Source organism: Myiozetetes cayanensis, unplaced genomic scaffold (assembly GCF_022539395.1).
Source record: "Myiozetetes cayanensis isolate MyiCay16 unplaced genomic scaffold, myiCay2020 scf6-25, whole genome shotgun sequence".
Lineage (NCBI taxonomy): Eukaryota > Metazoa > Chordata > Aves > Passeriformes > Tyrannidae > Myiozetetes > Myiozetetes cayanensis.
The window spans coordinates 28459084-28476260 of record NW_026087853.1 but is presented as its reverse complement, the minus strand read 5'-3'; the positions used below and the strand labels follow the sequence as shown (position 1 = coordinate 28476260).

Below are 17177 nucleotides of genomic sequence, written 5' to 3'. Positions count from 1 at the left end.
TTGTAGAATATAAACAAAAATATATGAACAATAGAAAATAAGAAAGGAAAGTATTTCTTGTGTGAACATTTATGTAGATAGATACAATCAAATCCTCAGCTGGCATAAGTCAGCATAACTCTCTGATTTCCATGAACTGATTTATACTAGCTTATTTGCCATTTACGGGTAATATATACATGCATTTGAATGCTGCTTTTCAGGTAGACACAGTGAAGAAATGCATGTCAAGTTATTCAGGGTGGTAAACAGCCTAGTTCATCCAGGCTGACTGATTTTCCCCTGCAGCAGTTCCCTTATAAGAATTTTTTTGAGTGATTCTTCATCTCCTCTGCTAAAAATATTAATTCTGTTTTGAGCCTGTCACTTTTCTGCTAAGCAAGAGTGGATATATGCATCCAGTGTTTGCTTAGGCCAGAACCTCTGGTCAAAAGTCTAATGTGTGATGACTGTGAAAGGGTTTCAACCATGAAGTGAGTACCTGTTGTCAGTGTCTCATTATAGAGGGGAGAATGTGATTTTTTTTGAAAAGTGGTCAAGGTCTTATCTTACTTTCACTCATGAAACATCCCTATTAAACTGTAGTCCAAATTGCATGTAGGGAACTTTACATTCCCACAATAAAGGATGGAATTTCAGGATAATCATCACCTTCAAAGTTTTTTTGTTCTCTTTTGGATGAGTTAATCCTGCTGATCAGGATCGAAAGAAGAGCCATATTACCACCCCAGCCTACATAGATAGTTTTATTAACAACTGATCCTTCCTAAAACTGTAGCAGGTTAATACCTTTCAGACACCACAAACATTCCTTCCAAGTCAGTGCTTCCAACAAGTAACTATGCTAGATCTCTTTCTTTTCCAGGGAGGGTATTTTAACTTGTCTCTTCAATGTAAGCTCCATAAAACTCAGAAAACTCAGATTTCAGAAACTGGTCAAAATTTATAGTGAAGGTCCTTCCCTTAAATCTGTGGGCAATATCCGCTTTGTCATGGTTATGCAGAACCTGGAAAAGTATTCCTGTTACAGGAAGGAAAATCACCTATTGAATAGTGTATGAGGCCTTCCTGGGGTGGTGTTAACTTTCTTCATGTCAGCCCCTCTGATGCTGTGTTTTGGATTTGCGTCTAACACACTAATGTTGCACACTTTCAAGCTGCCTGGACTCAACACCACAAATATATGCAGCAAATTTCCACTGAAGAAAAACTCCATAATTAACTAGGAAAATTCCTATCAGACCTTCTCCCTTATCAAGCTCCAGTCAAAATTAGAGCTCAAAATATCATCTCTTACTTTTGAAACTGTGCAAGAATCTTATCTCTATTAAGATGCAGTAACAATCTTCTACCACCAAAAAAACCAAAAGAGGGGAAAAAAGACATTAACTCAGGAAAACAGCGTCTTTCTTCCAGTAGAAGTACATCTTTACTAGTGTATGTTGTAATCCAAGGGATCCTACTAAATTACAGTACTTGATTATCCTCATCTCTTGTTCTGTGTGCTGGTCATAATAATTTCATTTCCTCCTCATCTTCTTCTCTGAGGGATATCACATGGTCTTCAAAATTAATAATAGATCTTTAATTTTCTTATTCATAAAAGTCAATGCAAACCAAAAATTATTTATGCTTACCTGTACTCCACTTTCAAAAAAGTAGGTTAAGACAGTGTGAAAGTGAACTGTTATTATTTTGAAACCCCTTTAAATTTTTGCATAGCAAAAATGAGCAATGTGGTCAATACTCAGTAGCATGCGTGCCAGCTCAGCAGTGCATAATCACTTTCAGCTTCCTCTCTGTATTTATTCAGCTTTGTTGATGAAAAATAAAAATGCTTCCAGATGATATGATACCTGTTCAGTTCTTATCAGTCCTTTAGTTGTAACACAATGAACACAGGTGATAACACTTGAAATCTAACTTTGATTTTATCTTGGACATTTTTTATTGTTAATATTATGTGGTTCTTTATGTGCCTTGCTCATAAGCACCTTTGTGGAAAAATCCTGGCCATCTTCTGTAGTTGACCAAAGTAGTTACTTTTGCATACATATATCAACAAAGAAGCAAGTCTGAAAGCGGAAAATGTAACTCTTAGCTGATGAAAATACAGGCTGGGGTTTGGCTGAGACAGCTAACCTGAATGGATCAAAGTATTATATTGTATTATATATCATATAAATTCATGCTTGACAATAAAAACTGGAACAGGGTTGAGTTTTTATCTAACTTTTTGGGCAACCCATTACAGTGGATTGTAAGAAATAACCTGAATTGCATAACCTGAGTTTGACTCCTGTAACACTGAACTGGGGAAAACTGGTCCTGCAAAATTCAAGTTCCAAACTGTATGTAGGACATTACTGACCAATGTAAATGGTTTGAGTTAAAATAAAGGTCATGTGAAGTCCTAATAGTCCTGTTATATGCCATTTCACTGATCTTTCTTTGCAGTCATGCCATACTGAAAAATGAAAGTAACTGACTACCCTGGCCAAAACCATTTAACTCAAAAGTACTGATATGCACAAGGAAAAATGTAAATGTATTTTCCACTAAAAATTTGTTTACTAAAAAGTGTTGCATTCAAAATTAAATGAACTGCCAGAAAGCCAATTGTATCCTGATCTGTATCCAAAGCTGTGTGGCCAGCAGGTCAAGGGAAGGGATTCTGCCGCTCTACTCTGCTCTAGTGAGACCTCACCTGGAGTACTGCAACCAGGTATCCCTTGCATACGGCATACTGGGGTCCCCAGCACAGAAAGGACATTGACATCTTGGAATGAGTCCAGAGGAGGGCCAACAAGATGATCAGAGGGATGGAGCACCTCTCCTATGAGGAAAAGCAGAGAGAACTGGGATTGTTCAGCCAGAAACAGAGAAGCCTTCAGGGTGACCTAATTGTGACCTTCCAGTACCTGAAAGGAACCTACAGGAAAGATGGGGCAAGGCTATTTACAAGACCATATAGTGACAGGACAAGAGGGAATGGGTTCAAATTGAAAGGGAGTAGGTTTAGATTAAATATTAGGAAAAAATTCTTTTCTGTGAGGGTGGTGAGGCACTGGCACAGGTTGCCCTGGGAAGTTGTGGATGCCCCATCCCTGGAGGTGCTGATGGGTCTCTGAACAGCCTGGACTAGTTGCGGGAATCTCTGCCCATAGCAGGGGGTTTGGAACTAGATTATCTTCAAGGTCCCCTTCTGACCCAAACCATTCTATGATTCCATGAAATAATTTTTGATTGCACGTCTGTATATCATATTACTAATAAAGGTGGTTGTCTCAATGAGGGAGAGCCTGGCAATTAGTAGAAGTTTAATAATACCACCAGAATTTTCAAATTGTTTTTCTTCTACCTCCAGCAGCATCACAATTTTTTTCCTTGCATTCTACAAAATTATTACAGGTTTAACAACAGTAGCTAATGGTGCTGTCCATGTACAGGTGAACAGGTGATGTAATTAGAATACATGAGCTGAAACCTGCAATTTGGTTTAAAAATTGGTTCCAGAGTTCATTGTCAAAGTCCTGAAGGAAAGTAGACTTTCAAAGAAAGTATCTTTGCAATCAGTATCTGAAATTCAGATTCTAAGTAATAAAATCCATTATCCTTAATGCCCACAAAGTAGATTTTGTCCATTAATTTTGCTCATTTTCTGTCCCATTTGGGTACACACTCTCAAATGATTTTCAAGTGAAATCTTTCCATCTTGATCATCCTTAATTCAGTTCAACTGTCTTTCCTAAGTGCTTATTTTTGACACTACACATGAAAAATAAAACCCTCAGAGTGACAATATGTGATCATTTTTCATGTGGCAGACTTCATTTGCTTTCAGTTTATATTATTATCAATTTATGGCTTTGTTCCTTAAATAGTTATTTTTTTTCCCACATTGTAAGTGATATATTGAATGATGTATGTTTGAGAGGTATTTCAAGGCTCTTAACTTCAGTCATTAACTGGTTATCTCTTGGCTTAGGAATTTTTAGTTTGTTGAGAGAAAGTTACTGGTTTTTAAGAAAATAAAACAGTTTTTCAGTGTGTAATTATTTTCTTATCAATTTTACATTTTCATGCCCTTTTGAGCATCTAGCATGCAGTGCTTGAATTTACATTTAGCTCTGCAGGAACTGCTTTAAATATTATTATTAAGAAGGAAGAAATCAAAAATCAAAGTGAATTTTTAGTACAATAGCAAAGTATAGGAAGGTGCAATTGCAGCAACAGCAGCCTGGATTAGTATATAGAACTAACGCACAGCTTGACAGAAAATCCCTGCTGGGGAGGAAATGTAGGGGAACTGGCAGAATTTTGCTACATCTGCTCCCTACTGCTAATAAGTTTTAACCCATTTCATTTTTATTATGCTTGCTGTTTAGATATTTTGCTTCCAAAATTATATCTGTAACTATGAGAACACATAAAAGGGAGCACGACAGGTAGGGTTGTTTAAAAATTTAAAACTATCAGCAAGGGATATTAAAGACCATAATGAGTAAGGTGGTTGCCTTCTCAGTGTGGGTTTTTAGAGTTCAGGCCCTGCAGTGCTGGTAGAAAGGCTGAGCCTAAGTAGTGGATAAAACAGATTTCATAGCTTGAGTGGCTTGTACAGCTAGAAGGCACCATTACATTATTTATTCTGACCTGTATATCACAGACCATTACATTTCACCCAGAAATTCCCATTTTTGAACCCTGTGAGTATACTTGTACTAAAATATATTAGACCTTAAGAGTTCCAAATACTTCATACCACAGGATGAGAACCAAAAGGATGAGCTTCCCATGCAGTAGGAAGAGGGTTGGTTAAATACACACGGTTTGGTAGCCTGACTTCTTCTGCAGAATAAGGCAAACAGGCAAAATCTTGTATGGACTTAACAAAAGTGAAAATCCCTTCCTGACCCCTTCAACTTAAGAAAAAAGATATAGGTATTCATATTTTCCATTTCGTATTATCCCATGCTTCCCATAACTGATTATCCATCATTTTTAAATCTTTCTTTAGCTCTGATGGTGGTATAGTAGTCACATACAATTATGAAATGTATTTTGAAGAGAGACTGAAATTTATGAGATTGGGTGGGTAGTTGAAAACTTGGAGTACATGGGGCTATTGAGACTGCTTTTAGATATTGGGTTAGAACAAGATTGTGATACTTACCTGAGAAATCAAGCAAAAATGGAAATCTCAGTCCTAAATAGGAGATTCTTCTCCCTTACTGTGCATGCAGAAGCTTGTGTCTTTCTTTCAGTTGGCAAGTTTGCATTTTCTATTTTTCTTTCAATGTATTCTAACAAGTAATTAATTGAGCTTCCTTCACAAGAAAACTTCCCGGTTGCTTAGTCCAGAAAGCAGAGGTGATGGCCTAGTTTTTGCAGACTTTGTATACTGTCTTTCAGTTGTTCACTTGTTCTAGAGATTTGCTCAAAGCTGACTATGTCTTCATGGAAATGTGAGACTGATTGCTCTTGTTTTGATCCTGTCACAGAGCTTCTCAGTTTCTGAAATGAAAGGATGGAAACACAGTGATCCAACAATAGAAAAGAGAAACAAAATTAACAAGCAAATGATATCCTTCTCTATTAAATATAATCAAAAGAGAGCTTGTAAGGTTATGTCTTAAATTTCAACTGAACCCTTTCTTCTATCACATAGAAATGATGAAAATTTATACCACTTCTTGGCCTCCGTTGACAATCACGGTAAAAGATAGAATAGCAAGTTGCTAATTTATTCTGTTTGAGCAATACAAGCTCCTGTAAAGTTATTGATCTGCTTTTTTATGAACTCTCTGTTTGCATGAGTTCCATATTTGCTTTCCTTTTTTAAATAATGCTTACCTATACCCATAGTAAAACTGTTCAGAGACCATTTGTCATGAAACTTTTGATTCTGCAAAGATTTAAATATATCCTTTATGCACCAAAAAGCTGTCTCAACTTATAAATCAAATTTATGGTATATTTATTGTGGGATTTAGGCCCTAAGAGTGTTGTTACTTAATTTTTATGGTAGTTTCTTCTGACATACTTGGTTGACTACCATAAAATTTCAGCCCATCACCTTGTCAAATCCTAATAATTGCCATCAATATATTGTGTAGATTCAGATTTCCTATACTCTCACTAAGAAAACTTGAGGTATGCTTACTTTATTCACCTGCCTCTCTGTGAAAAGTTAAGCTGTGCTTGGCATGTTAACTGCTGATCATTTCATATCTAATAATTAATTTTGCATCACTACCATAGCTACACAGAGATTTTTTTCACAATTATTGGGAGGAAAATTTAATTTGGATGTTTTTCCCAAATGCCAGCATGTGGATTTATAATCATGATATTAGGAGAAGACATTAATTTGAATTCCATCTGAATTAGACAAATTGATTTAAAGTACTCTTAGAAATAGTACTACCTCTAAATTTCTATACTTATATTTATTCCTCTATATCTACTTTCCCTGTTTCACATTTCTGGTTTTTTAAGGATAGATAAAGACTACATAAAAAAAGAAATTATTCTGCAAAATGTGCTATCAGATGCTGACACAGAAAATAAAGAACCACCTTGTTTTCTTTAGATTTTCTCTGGTTCAGTAACACCAAGTAAGTACAGGCTCAGTTTCCTAGTTTCCCAATTTCTACATGACACAATGGTTACTGTACTACCTCCAGATAATTCCAGCACGTTGTGGAGTGATTAGAGGGGACTAAAATTTCTGAAGAACTTGTTTCTGTTTATATTTACAGTATTTATTCTAAGACAAATATTCATGTTTATAAGACCTCACTTTTAGTCTGCCAGTTTTGTGTTTTGGCATGCAGCAAGTAATTTGTTTTATTTCAGAAATAAATACTAAATGTCTGACTTTCTTATTTTTGTAAACTTCAGAAAAAGAACATTCTTAACTATTTTGTTGTTATAGAACACTGTGGTATTCATTCTTTAAATTCAGATATGTTATACCAGGAATGCATGTGGCCTATTTATTAGACAAACTAGGATGTTGAAAAGGATTGCTTCTATCCTACTTTCTTCAGGAACTGACATTTTTATTCTCATGCAGTTTTCCTAGTGGAATCTTTACTTTTTTAAGTCATAAACCTATTGTTGTGAGAGACTCTACCAGAGCTTAAGTGGGATCTCAGGAGTTTGATGCACTCTGTTTAATGCAGGCAGTGTAAAAGAAATTTTAAATGTATTATTTAAAGGCACATTAATCTTGCCACTATAATGGTGTAATAATGCGTACCATATAAGGTTTTCATAAACTCAGCTTCTAAAAGTAACATCACAGTATCTTTCTTTTTGTTCTTCAAGTCAGTTCTTTGTAGAGATAGCAATTATGCATTCATCTCTGTCTCTCACAGCCTGATTCCATATTCAGCTGTGAGGTAGATAGGCCCTAGTCCTTACTAACCCAACAAAAAGAATATTTCTCATTTAGAACAAATGGAGGATAGTCAAAAGAATTTATATAATAAATGCTAATAGCCAAAATTTGTACCTTTTTCAATTTAATTAAACAAAATAGTTAAATGCTCATTGCTAAACCCAACGGTGAATTAAGTATAGGTTTGTCTTATTCTCATTATTACTGTGTTTTTATTGGAATTTTAATAGGTCTGGTTTGGATTTTTTTAATTGAAAAAATACACTGTTAGTTGGAGAAATTATTTTTAAGGTTAGCACCTTTAAAACAACAATCTATTTAAGTTAGTTTACAACCCTTACAACCCAGTGTTTTTGATTTAACTCTGCTTATTACACTAGGTCCTGGTTTGGTGTGCAGCAGTATTGTGAATGCATTAGGCATTTAATAGCGTGGGAGTGTTTTGTAACTCTCCTGAATATGCACAATGAAAACTCAGTGAATCTTTACTAAGAACTGAGGCTTACAAAATGCAAGCATTTGGTAATACTGTGAACCAAGGTGATAACTTCTTCTGTCTGAGCAAAGCTCAGGAAAACAGTATGTATGATGCAGTTCAGATAACCATTTTGCATTAATATAGATATACAGGTTAATTACAAGTTTAGAAACCCACTGATAACCCCTGTTGTTCACCTTGCCTCTTGGGATATGAAAGGGCTTGTATGGCTGAATTAAACACATTCATAAAAGTGTTACCTAAGGAATGTTGCTACCAAGCTACCTTTTCAGCATCAACTTATTCACGAATATAAAATATAAGATGTTCCCCTTCTCGTTTCTCATTGTTAGATACCTTACTGAATTGAATGTCACTTGATAACTGTAGTACTGTGGCCTTCAACAAGTATTCTGTCAAGGCCTTTGACCCTTTCTGTGTCTAGCCAAACTTTTGTGGATTTGAGTTGAGCATCCATTGCAGAACCTCATTAGAGGGGTTAACGTAGAGCAGACTATCTGGATGGCTCCAGTGTAACATGGCTTGAAATCCCTGTTCCTGTGGCAGGTGCCTAAAGCAGGCAAATCTCCTGCTTGGCACTGTCATGTTTTGGTTGTCTGTGCTGTCTCTATCAGTTAAGCAGGGACTGAACATATATGTGTCACCCTAAAAGTAGGATTACAGTTCTACATGTGATTCTACTTTGGGAAAAAGGAGAAGTTTTGGGAAAAAGAAGAATCTTTTTTCTCAGAAGGAATAACCACGTTGAACTCCCTCTTCTTCCAGCCCAATATTCTGATACCAATAACCACTGTTGAAGAGGCTTAATCTCTCAAAGCTGTTATCTGCATCCTTCTACTTGATTCTGTGTTCACTATTCATCTATAAAATCTGCCTGGATTATTACAGATGAACATGAAATTCCTTTAGAATTATGGAAATGTTGGAAGGAACTAGTTGTGAAAAATCAACAAATCGAGTCAAGAAAGCCTAGTTCTTCACCAAACACACCACTAATGTGCCAATTTATTGGCATAAATTCCTATGTAAGAACAAAAGAATAGCCATAATGATGTAAGCTCTGCTGAGTATTCTGACTCCAAACAGTAGCCCTAAGCAGAAGTGAATAGTAAAAACAGTAAAAGCGTACATCTAGTTTAATATTCTCCCAACCTCAAACTATATTAATTCATTTTTAAATAGATTCATTTAAGTTATATAAATAATTTTATATAAATTATTAACTCATATAAATTAAGAATTACCTAAGAATTTCAATATGTCTCTTTTATAATGCCCACTGAGTCTTCGTTCTGAGAGGTTCAGGCTCCCCTTGAATCCCTATAAAGTTCCTGGAATCAAGAAATTGTAGGTGTCACCCACTATCGTCCCTTTTGAAACCATGCTCTTACTAATGTCATTTGATAGTCCGTAGTTCTTGTACAGAAAGACAAGCGTGCAAAATCAGTTCTTATCCCTATCCACCCTTCTTATGTCATGTATGATTTTGTAATCCTCTGTCCTCTCGTTAAGAAGGCTGGAGAACATTTTCAGTGAGATCCTCCAGAGCTTTTGATCATACTTATTGACCTTACATTTTAGATCTAATATGTCCTATTTCAGTTGAGAGATGCAATGTTATTTATCTTACACAAGATGTGGGTGAACTGTGAATTTCTGCAGTGGCATAATGTTACCTACTTTGTTCTCTTTGTTTTACTTGCTTTCTTGACTGCTGTCAACTGCTGTGATTCTTTATTAACCAGCCCATTCAGACTTTCCAAGATGTCACTTAGCTTAGCATGGCAGTTTTCTCAGTAAAGGTAAAGAAAACTCACTTTCTCAGCCATCCTATAATCTACTCTGTACCTTTGGTTTGTCCTATGAGTTATTGAAATGTGCATTATACCACCAGAAGAATATCAGTAGGAAAAGTCCTTTGTCGAGTTATGTTTTTTTTCTAAAGCAAGGTGTTAAAAAATGTTGATAGTCCTTCTTTGGATACGGAATGATATCAGTTCAATGTATTTCTAAATACATGTATTTAGAAAAATCTGCTTTTGGCTTCCTTTTCCAAACTTTATGGATCTTATTTTTTTCCATCTTTGATAAATTGAGTAGCAGATGATTCTGTTGGCAAAGGGAGGATGTTGTGCATCGTGTTTTGACAAAAGTCTAATGTGAGATTCAGTTAGAGCTAAATCACTTGTCTTACCAAATATTTGTCCAAATTTTTGGGATTTGCCATTTCTTACCTTGACAGAATCCGAATTCTGTCATAGTGTGGTCTCTGAGATGATCCAGTTTACATCTATTCCTGAAAAAAGACATCGTTACAGAGTAATTTATTTTCAGTCTCGCATAGAGAATAGGTGTTACCTGGTGTCCTTCTTTAGTCCTCTTGAAAACAGATCATATCAAAGTGTAGCACATTAAGTAGCATCTTTCTGCATATTATTTCAGCAGTCAACCACTGAACCTTTATGATCTGCTTATTTTCCCCTATGGCAATCGAACTTCTCCTAGTGCAAAGCTACCTTGCAGTATTTGTTATTAGAAAGAATTAAATCCAATGGAAAAGCTAACAAGCAGAAATTGGAACTTCAACATGCAGACTTTCTCCCATGAACTGAAAATCATTTGGAAACTGCTAGCTAGAAAATAAGGGTTGAAGGGCAAATACCTTTAGATGTCAGATACACCTGTAGCCTAATAAAATTTGTACAAATTTGTTAACTCAGGGAATGCATACTTTAAGGAATCACTGCCTTCAACAGTGTTTGTCTCAACAGTTCTCATGTCTCTCAACAAGAATTTTAGAACTTCCCAAGAATTATTTGACACTTCTTTTTCAAGAATTGCAATCCAATCTGTATTCTCTTCTACCTCATTTTTTTCTGTCCAAGACTGTGAAGATGTAAAAGAAAGACTAGACCGAAACCTGTACTTCTTTATAGAACGACCTACAACAGTATCCTTGGGCAAGAACCCTAAAAACATGTTTTTATTCATAGTACCACAGCTGCCTGTCAGAAGTGATGAATCTCATTGATGAGAGTGCAAAATCAGTTATAAAAAGCAACTTAGCCATAATTTAATTCCTCTTCATTTTCATTCTTAATACTTGCTTATATTGTTCTTGCATCATATGAATATAATCTCTTAGCAGATCTTATATATCCATCCTCATTTACTAGACAGTCTATCCTAAAGATATTCATCTATTTAAGACAGTTGTAAATTTCTGAAAGATGACTCAAATGCAGCATCCATGTACAACACAAATGTCAGCAATTTCTTGAAAGTAAGTCAGAAGAGGTCATTGTTAGATGTATTTCTGTAAGATTCTGTAGCCGCTGATGAAAGATTATTAGTCCCCAGTAGCTCCATCACTTGTGCTTTGTGCAAACTCTAAAGTTAAAGGTTATGAGTGCTATGGTACTGTACAGGTGCACCATGAATAGTCTTTCACACAGAATGATTCTCATTTGTTAAATTTGGAAATGTACTTTCTCTTGGCCTTAATTTTCGTGTAGTTCTTCATATTCTAAATGGCAGCTGAAGGCAAGCAGAAATAGCGAGTAATTGATTTAACAACCTAAGACAAGTACAGGGAAGTCGAAAAGTTTGTCTTAGTGCCTGATGTGACCTGAGAGAGCTTCTTTAGACTCTTTTTTTCTAACCAGTACCTCAGCACCTTGGGCCAGCAAAGTGGCCTTTAAGCCTGAATGAGCATGACTTCTTTTTTTTTCATCAATGCAAAGCTCCAGTATTTCGTCTTTTTAAACTGTTTTACAGCACTCAGAGCAGAATTATATTGACAAGGTTAGAATTCATGTCCTAGAGGAGAATACTGTGCTCCTGTTAAGTGCTAATATAACATTTATGTGTTGGTACCTTAATAACAGCCCCAGCCAGCCTAATAAAAGTACTGAAAGCAAACAGTACTCCGTGAGATTTTATTATGACTGAAGTGACTGCAATTTGAGACAAATTATCCCTGTTTTTGTTCCCATATCAAAAACAGAAATGCTAAAGCAATTGCTACATGTTTGGGATAGAATTACACTCCACTATCATTAATATAGAAGTAAGTGCATTTTTCATGTAAACAGCTCACGAGGGTCAAGCATCAAAGGTATTCTGTGCAGAATTCTTGTCAATAACTTTGTGAGTGAATTTTGAAATAAAGTGCCTGGAACCTGTTATTATTTCTTCCTCTCAAAGTTGAGAGCGAGTGGATGAAAATTGAGCTTGTGAATTGAAGGTACTGCAAGTTATATGGCCTTATCGACTTCAGGCAAAATGGCAGGTTTGCCTTGTTATTATTTTTCCTTTCAAAGGTCAAGAAATGGACAATATGGCCAGTATATACTGCTGTGTAAGCAAATTGGTATATAAAAAAGTTATTATCTGTGTACACAAAGAAAATGGTGTAAGTCACTAATATTAAAAATACTTAGTATACTGTCACTTCATAGAAATGGAGGAAAAATGGAGGAAAAATGTAATCTACTCATCAAAACAAGCATTTCAAGTGTTCAGCTATTTGAAAACTATTAAAAACCATCAGAGGAAAAGGACCTCAGTTACTCAGAATTAGCTTACCAAGTTAACTAAGCAGACACGCTGGTTGATGTGAAAACAATTTAAATATGCATTCTAAATGAACTCTACTATCAAGAAAACACATTCTAAGAGGGTTTGATTGAGGAAATTCTGCTGTTCAGAACTGTCTGAACTATGTCTTTGCTTAATCTGAACTGCATCTTTAGAACTCCAACTTTTAAAATAAAGCTTAATGTGCTTTACTAAGCCATTTCTGTAGTTTTGGTAGTTACTACCATTTTTTATTCCTCAAAGACCATTGGTACAGACTGTTACCATTGCAAAAAGACTTTTAATTGCAGAATGAGTGCAAAGTACGTCATGATCAGCTTTTTTTTAGTGGTACAGGCATAGTAGTTGTTTGAGATTGCAAAAATGAGCAGATACTGTCAAACAACTTCATAATTGCTCAAGATGACTTTTCAATAAGAAGGAAAGTTGAGGGGAAGTCTCCATGAAATAACTGTACTGCATATACTTTTTTGAATATTTTAGCTAAATTTTAGCAATGCTAATTTTTACCAGCTCTGTAATATGGACAATATTTTGTTTATCTTTTAGGAAGAAGACTCAGAAACGCATCATGATGAAACTGCAGTGTGTGGGTTGCTTACTGTGGTGGTAATACCTCACCTCCCCAGAGATGCTGCCATTGAATGGCATGTTATTGCAGTAGTTGATGAACCACTCCAAAGAAAACATTTTGCAATGAAGATGTTGTCAGAGAGTTTCCAAATTGAGTGTGAATCTGTGGAGTCTAGTTCTGCATCTTGTGCATCAATCTCTTTACGTCTGAGCTTGATTTCACCATCCACTTCTCCCCTTGATTTAGATGGACCTCTTCATGACTTAGTTGCTATGTTTAAACAAACTGTTGAGAAACTTTCGGAAGACTGCAGTGCGAGTCCTTTGTCCCTTAGAGCTTTCTTCAAGGAGCATGTCTTTGATGTGGAAACACTACAAAAAGGTAAGACTTACCACAACAGGAACCACGTGTAATACTAAGCCTAAGGTAATTTTTGTTTATTTCTATATGAGATTTCATTGGAAGAAGACATTTTACAAGTGCCTTTCAAGAATAGGTGGCCAAGAAGGCCAGTGGTATCCTGTCTTGTATGAGAAATGGTGTGGCCAGCAGGAGAAGGGAAATGATTGTTCCCCTGTACTGGGCACTGGTGTGGCCACACTTTGAATCCTGTATTCAGTTTTGGGCCCCTCACTACGAGAAAGACATTGAGGTGCTGGAGAGTGTCCAGAGAAGTGCAACAGAGCTGGTGAAGGATTTAGAGAGTAAGTCATTTGAGGAGTGGTTGAGGGAGCTGGGGTTGTTTAGCCTGAAGAAAGGGAGGCTCAGGGAGGATTTTATTGCTCTCTACAACTACCTGAAAGAAGGTTGTAACGAGGTGGGGGTTTGTCTCTTCTCCCATGCTCTCCAAGCAACAGGACAAGAAGAAATGGTCTCAAGTTGCCCCAGGGGAGTATTAGATTGTATATTAGGAATACTTACTTGACCAGAAGGGTTATCAAGCATTGCAACAGGCTGCCCAGGGAAATGATGGAATCACCATCCCTGGAGGTGAATAAAAGATGTGTAGATTTGATGCTGAGGGACACAGTTAAATGGTAGACCTGGCAGTGTTAGGTTTACAGCTGAACTCCATGATCTTGGAGATCTCTTCCAACCAAACTGTTTTACAGTTCTATGATTAAGATACATTTGTTCTTTTTCTGGTTACCAGGCATGTTTCTCATATTGAAAGGCTCTGTTCTTGGCCTTTTTGAGATCCAAAGAGAATAAAGTCCTGGATTACTTGCTCTAATCTCACATCTGAACTGATTTTGAGTAGGCGGTCGGATTAGATGATCTTGCTTCAGTATGAGTTATTCTGTGATTCCATGAAATAGAAGTTTCCGAGAAGTCCAGCCACTTCAGGATTCAACATAGAGAGAATGAATCTTTTGCATAAAAGTGTTTGAACAGTTGTCCATTTGGTAGCCTGTTTTTGTCATGATCTAGAACTATGTTCAAATAACCAATTCCTGTCTGCTAGCAGAAACTCTTTTGAGAATAATAAATATTTAACAAATTAAATATTTAATAAATTAAATATTAATGTTTTAAAATAAGGAAATGTCAGTGTATCTTCTGGATTAGAGGGTGTCTGATTTTGAACATAGGCTGATTTCTTACCAACTTACTTAAGGTAGAACTTGTTATCCAAACAAATTTGCTGGGTTTTACCCCAGTGTTTATTTTTTCAAAATCTCATTCCCTGACCAATTAAAGAGAATACAGAGCAATAAATGTATTGTTACAACTAAAGTTTATTTCTTATGTTGTAGATCTGCATTTTGGGTTATGCTGAATTTGGGACAACTAATATTATGCAAGAGCACAAAACTTGTTTTATCTGTCAGGCCTATAAAACTGGTAGACCATACTTGTATTGAAATCAGTAAGAGCTTTGCTTTCAATTTGAGAAGGAACAAAATCAGATTCTTAGTCTATATTTATCTCAAACATGCATGCACTTTAAAAAATCCTTGCAGACCACAACTGATCCATATTAATTAGCTGACATAAATGTTAGCCCTCAAAAATTCTACTGTCCTATTTTTTTTCTTAACCTGCAGCAGTTTTTGAAGAAAATTCAACTTGACATGGTTTAATAGATTTAAAGTACAGGAATTGAAAGCTATAAAAATGTGGCATAGAATAAGCATATTTAATCCAGGAAGCAAGGAATGAACATATAGTCTGACAGAATGTTGTTGTTTTTACTACATCTTGTTTAAGAACTAAAAGGAAACCTGATAAAACATGTTCCTGGCATGGGATTAACATTACTGTTTTGCCTGCTTTCTTTCTGATATAGGCCATAGAATAATTACTTCCAGAACAATTTCATTTCCTTTATAAAATATATTGTTCAATATAATGTAAAAATTGTGTGCATAAAAATTTGATTCAATTCCATTCATGTTATACTACCAATAGCATAGACATAGAAAGATTTGTTGTGATTGTCATATATTCATTCTTGTTGTGTTCAGATCTCTGCACTGTCATAATAATTCCTGTCATTATACCAATTTTATCATTATCCCCACTGATAAGAAAGACTTTTTTGCAAATCTCTAGAATATATAGAATACATTAAATTTACAAGTAGCACTATTTCATTTCATAAATTTACAAGTAGTACACTTCATTTATGAAGAATTTTACAGTAACTTTTTTCTTCTTAGGAAAAATTTCCAGAAAATTCACATAGTGAAGGATAAATGTGAAATATATTCAAAAATAATTTCTCAAATTAAAATAGTTGTTGTTGAAGTTTGTCTTGATGATAGTTTCCATCCGATTCAAAATTGGAAGTCTAATTATTAATTTATTGTTAAGATATAGGGACATATTCAAATGTTCTGGTAATACATGTTCTTGGAGCCTTGAAAGGCATTTAGTTTCCAGTAAAGCATCCTCAACTTTCAAAGGGATGTGGCATATTACTGAACCATGTCTTTGACTGTCTCTTGCACTATTATTATAATTTTACTTCTCGTAATTTAAAATACACTCAGACATATATATTTACTCTCAGTTACCAAATCATTCTATGAGGTGTCCAATATGTTCCCATTAATTTCAGTATCGGGAGCCCCTGGTGGTCTAGTGGTTAAGGGTGCGGCGCTGTCACCGCCGAGGCCCGGGTTTGATTCCTGGTCAGGGCCACTCCCGGGCAGGTGGGGCTTGTTAGCCCTTAAAAAGGCAACCCATCTACGTCCTGAGGACCTCGCTGCCACCGTCCAAGCTCGCTTGGCCCCGGCAGATGAACCTTAGGATTAAAGGGTGGGCTCAGTTCCGCGCACACTGTGTCTCACCTAAAAAATCCAATGCGCAGGCTGGAAGGTGGAAAGACCTTCCCCGGATCTTCGCTCGCGAAGACTGGCCATTATTATTATTAATTTCAGTATCCCATAGACAGTGTCCGTAAGCAAGATGACATAGTCTGTGTTTTATCTTCTCAGTTATTATTGTCAGTCTTTAGTTTTGACAGGCAGAACTACTGCAGATGTGCATGTCCTTTAGTGTGCTTCATAGTTTTAGTCTACCAGAACTAATATCAGGTCTTTCTTTTGAATCCCAAGGTATTTCAACCTGCCTATAACGCCAGATGAAGGTGATTGTTAAGTTCTGATGGCAACAGTTCCTTCCACTTTCTCACAGTTTATTCCTGTTTTCTTTTTGAGCCTTCTCTGCTTCTAGAATACACCTGAATGGGGCAGAATGCATCTGAATGGGGTAGATTACAATAGGGAACAATACTGCTTTCCATAGTAGCACTGCTTTGTGTCTTATCAGCTCTGAGAATGGTCAAAACTTGTTCATATCTGTCTCTGTAGACTTGTCCTAAGATATTTTGAGTATTTGGATGTCTCTGTGGTGATTTCTACTACCTTTCTGTAGTCAGGTAACAGAATTTACTTAAGCTACTGATGAGATAGTTGGTAAAACTGCCTTTCAATCACAGAATATCATTTTACTGGGACATCGTATAAAGCAGAAATGTAAATCTGAAGGCCTAATATGTGGTTTTTTAAAAAATACTGGTTTTTTGATGTGGCTACCAGAACACAAATTATATTGAGAGACCAGTTTTGCAATTGCCATTTATTAATTCGGCT

At 36.0% G+C, this 17177-nt stretch overlaps 1 protein-coding gene across 3 annotated transcripts in view; it reads left to right on the top strand.

Moving 5' to 3' along the window:
- Positions 1-17177, top strand: part of DPH6 (diphthamine biosynthesis 6) — a 212078-nt gene that overhangs the window by 147329 nt on the left and 47572 nt on the right. For all 3 annotated transcript variants that reach the window (XM_050334899.1, XM_050334898.1, XM_050334900.1), the window contains exon 14: positions 13053-13458. In XM_050334899.1, the coding sequence (XP_050190856.1) occupies positions 13053-13458 (406 nt within the window). The remainder of the gene's footprint in view (positions 1-13052; positions 13459-17177) is intronic.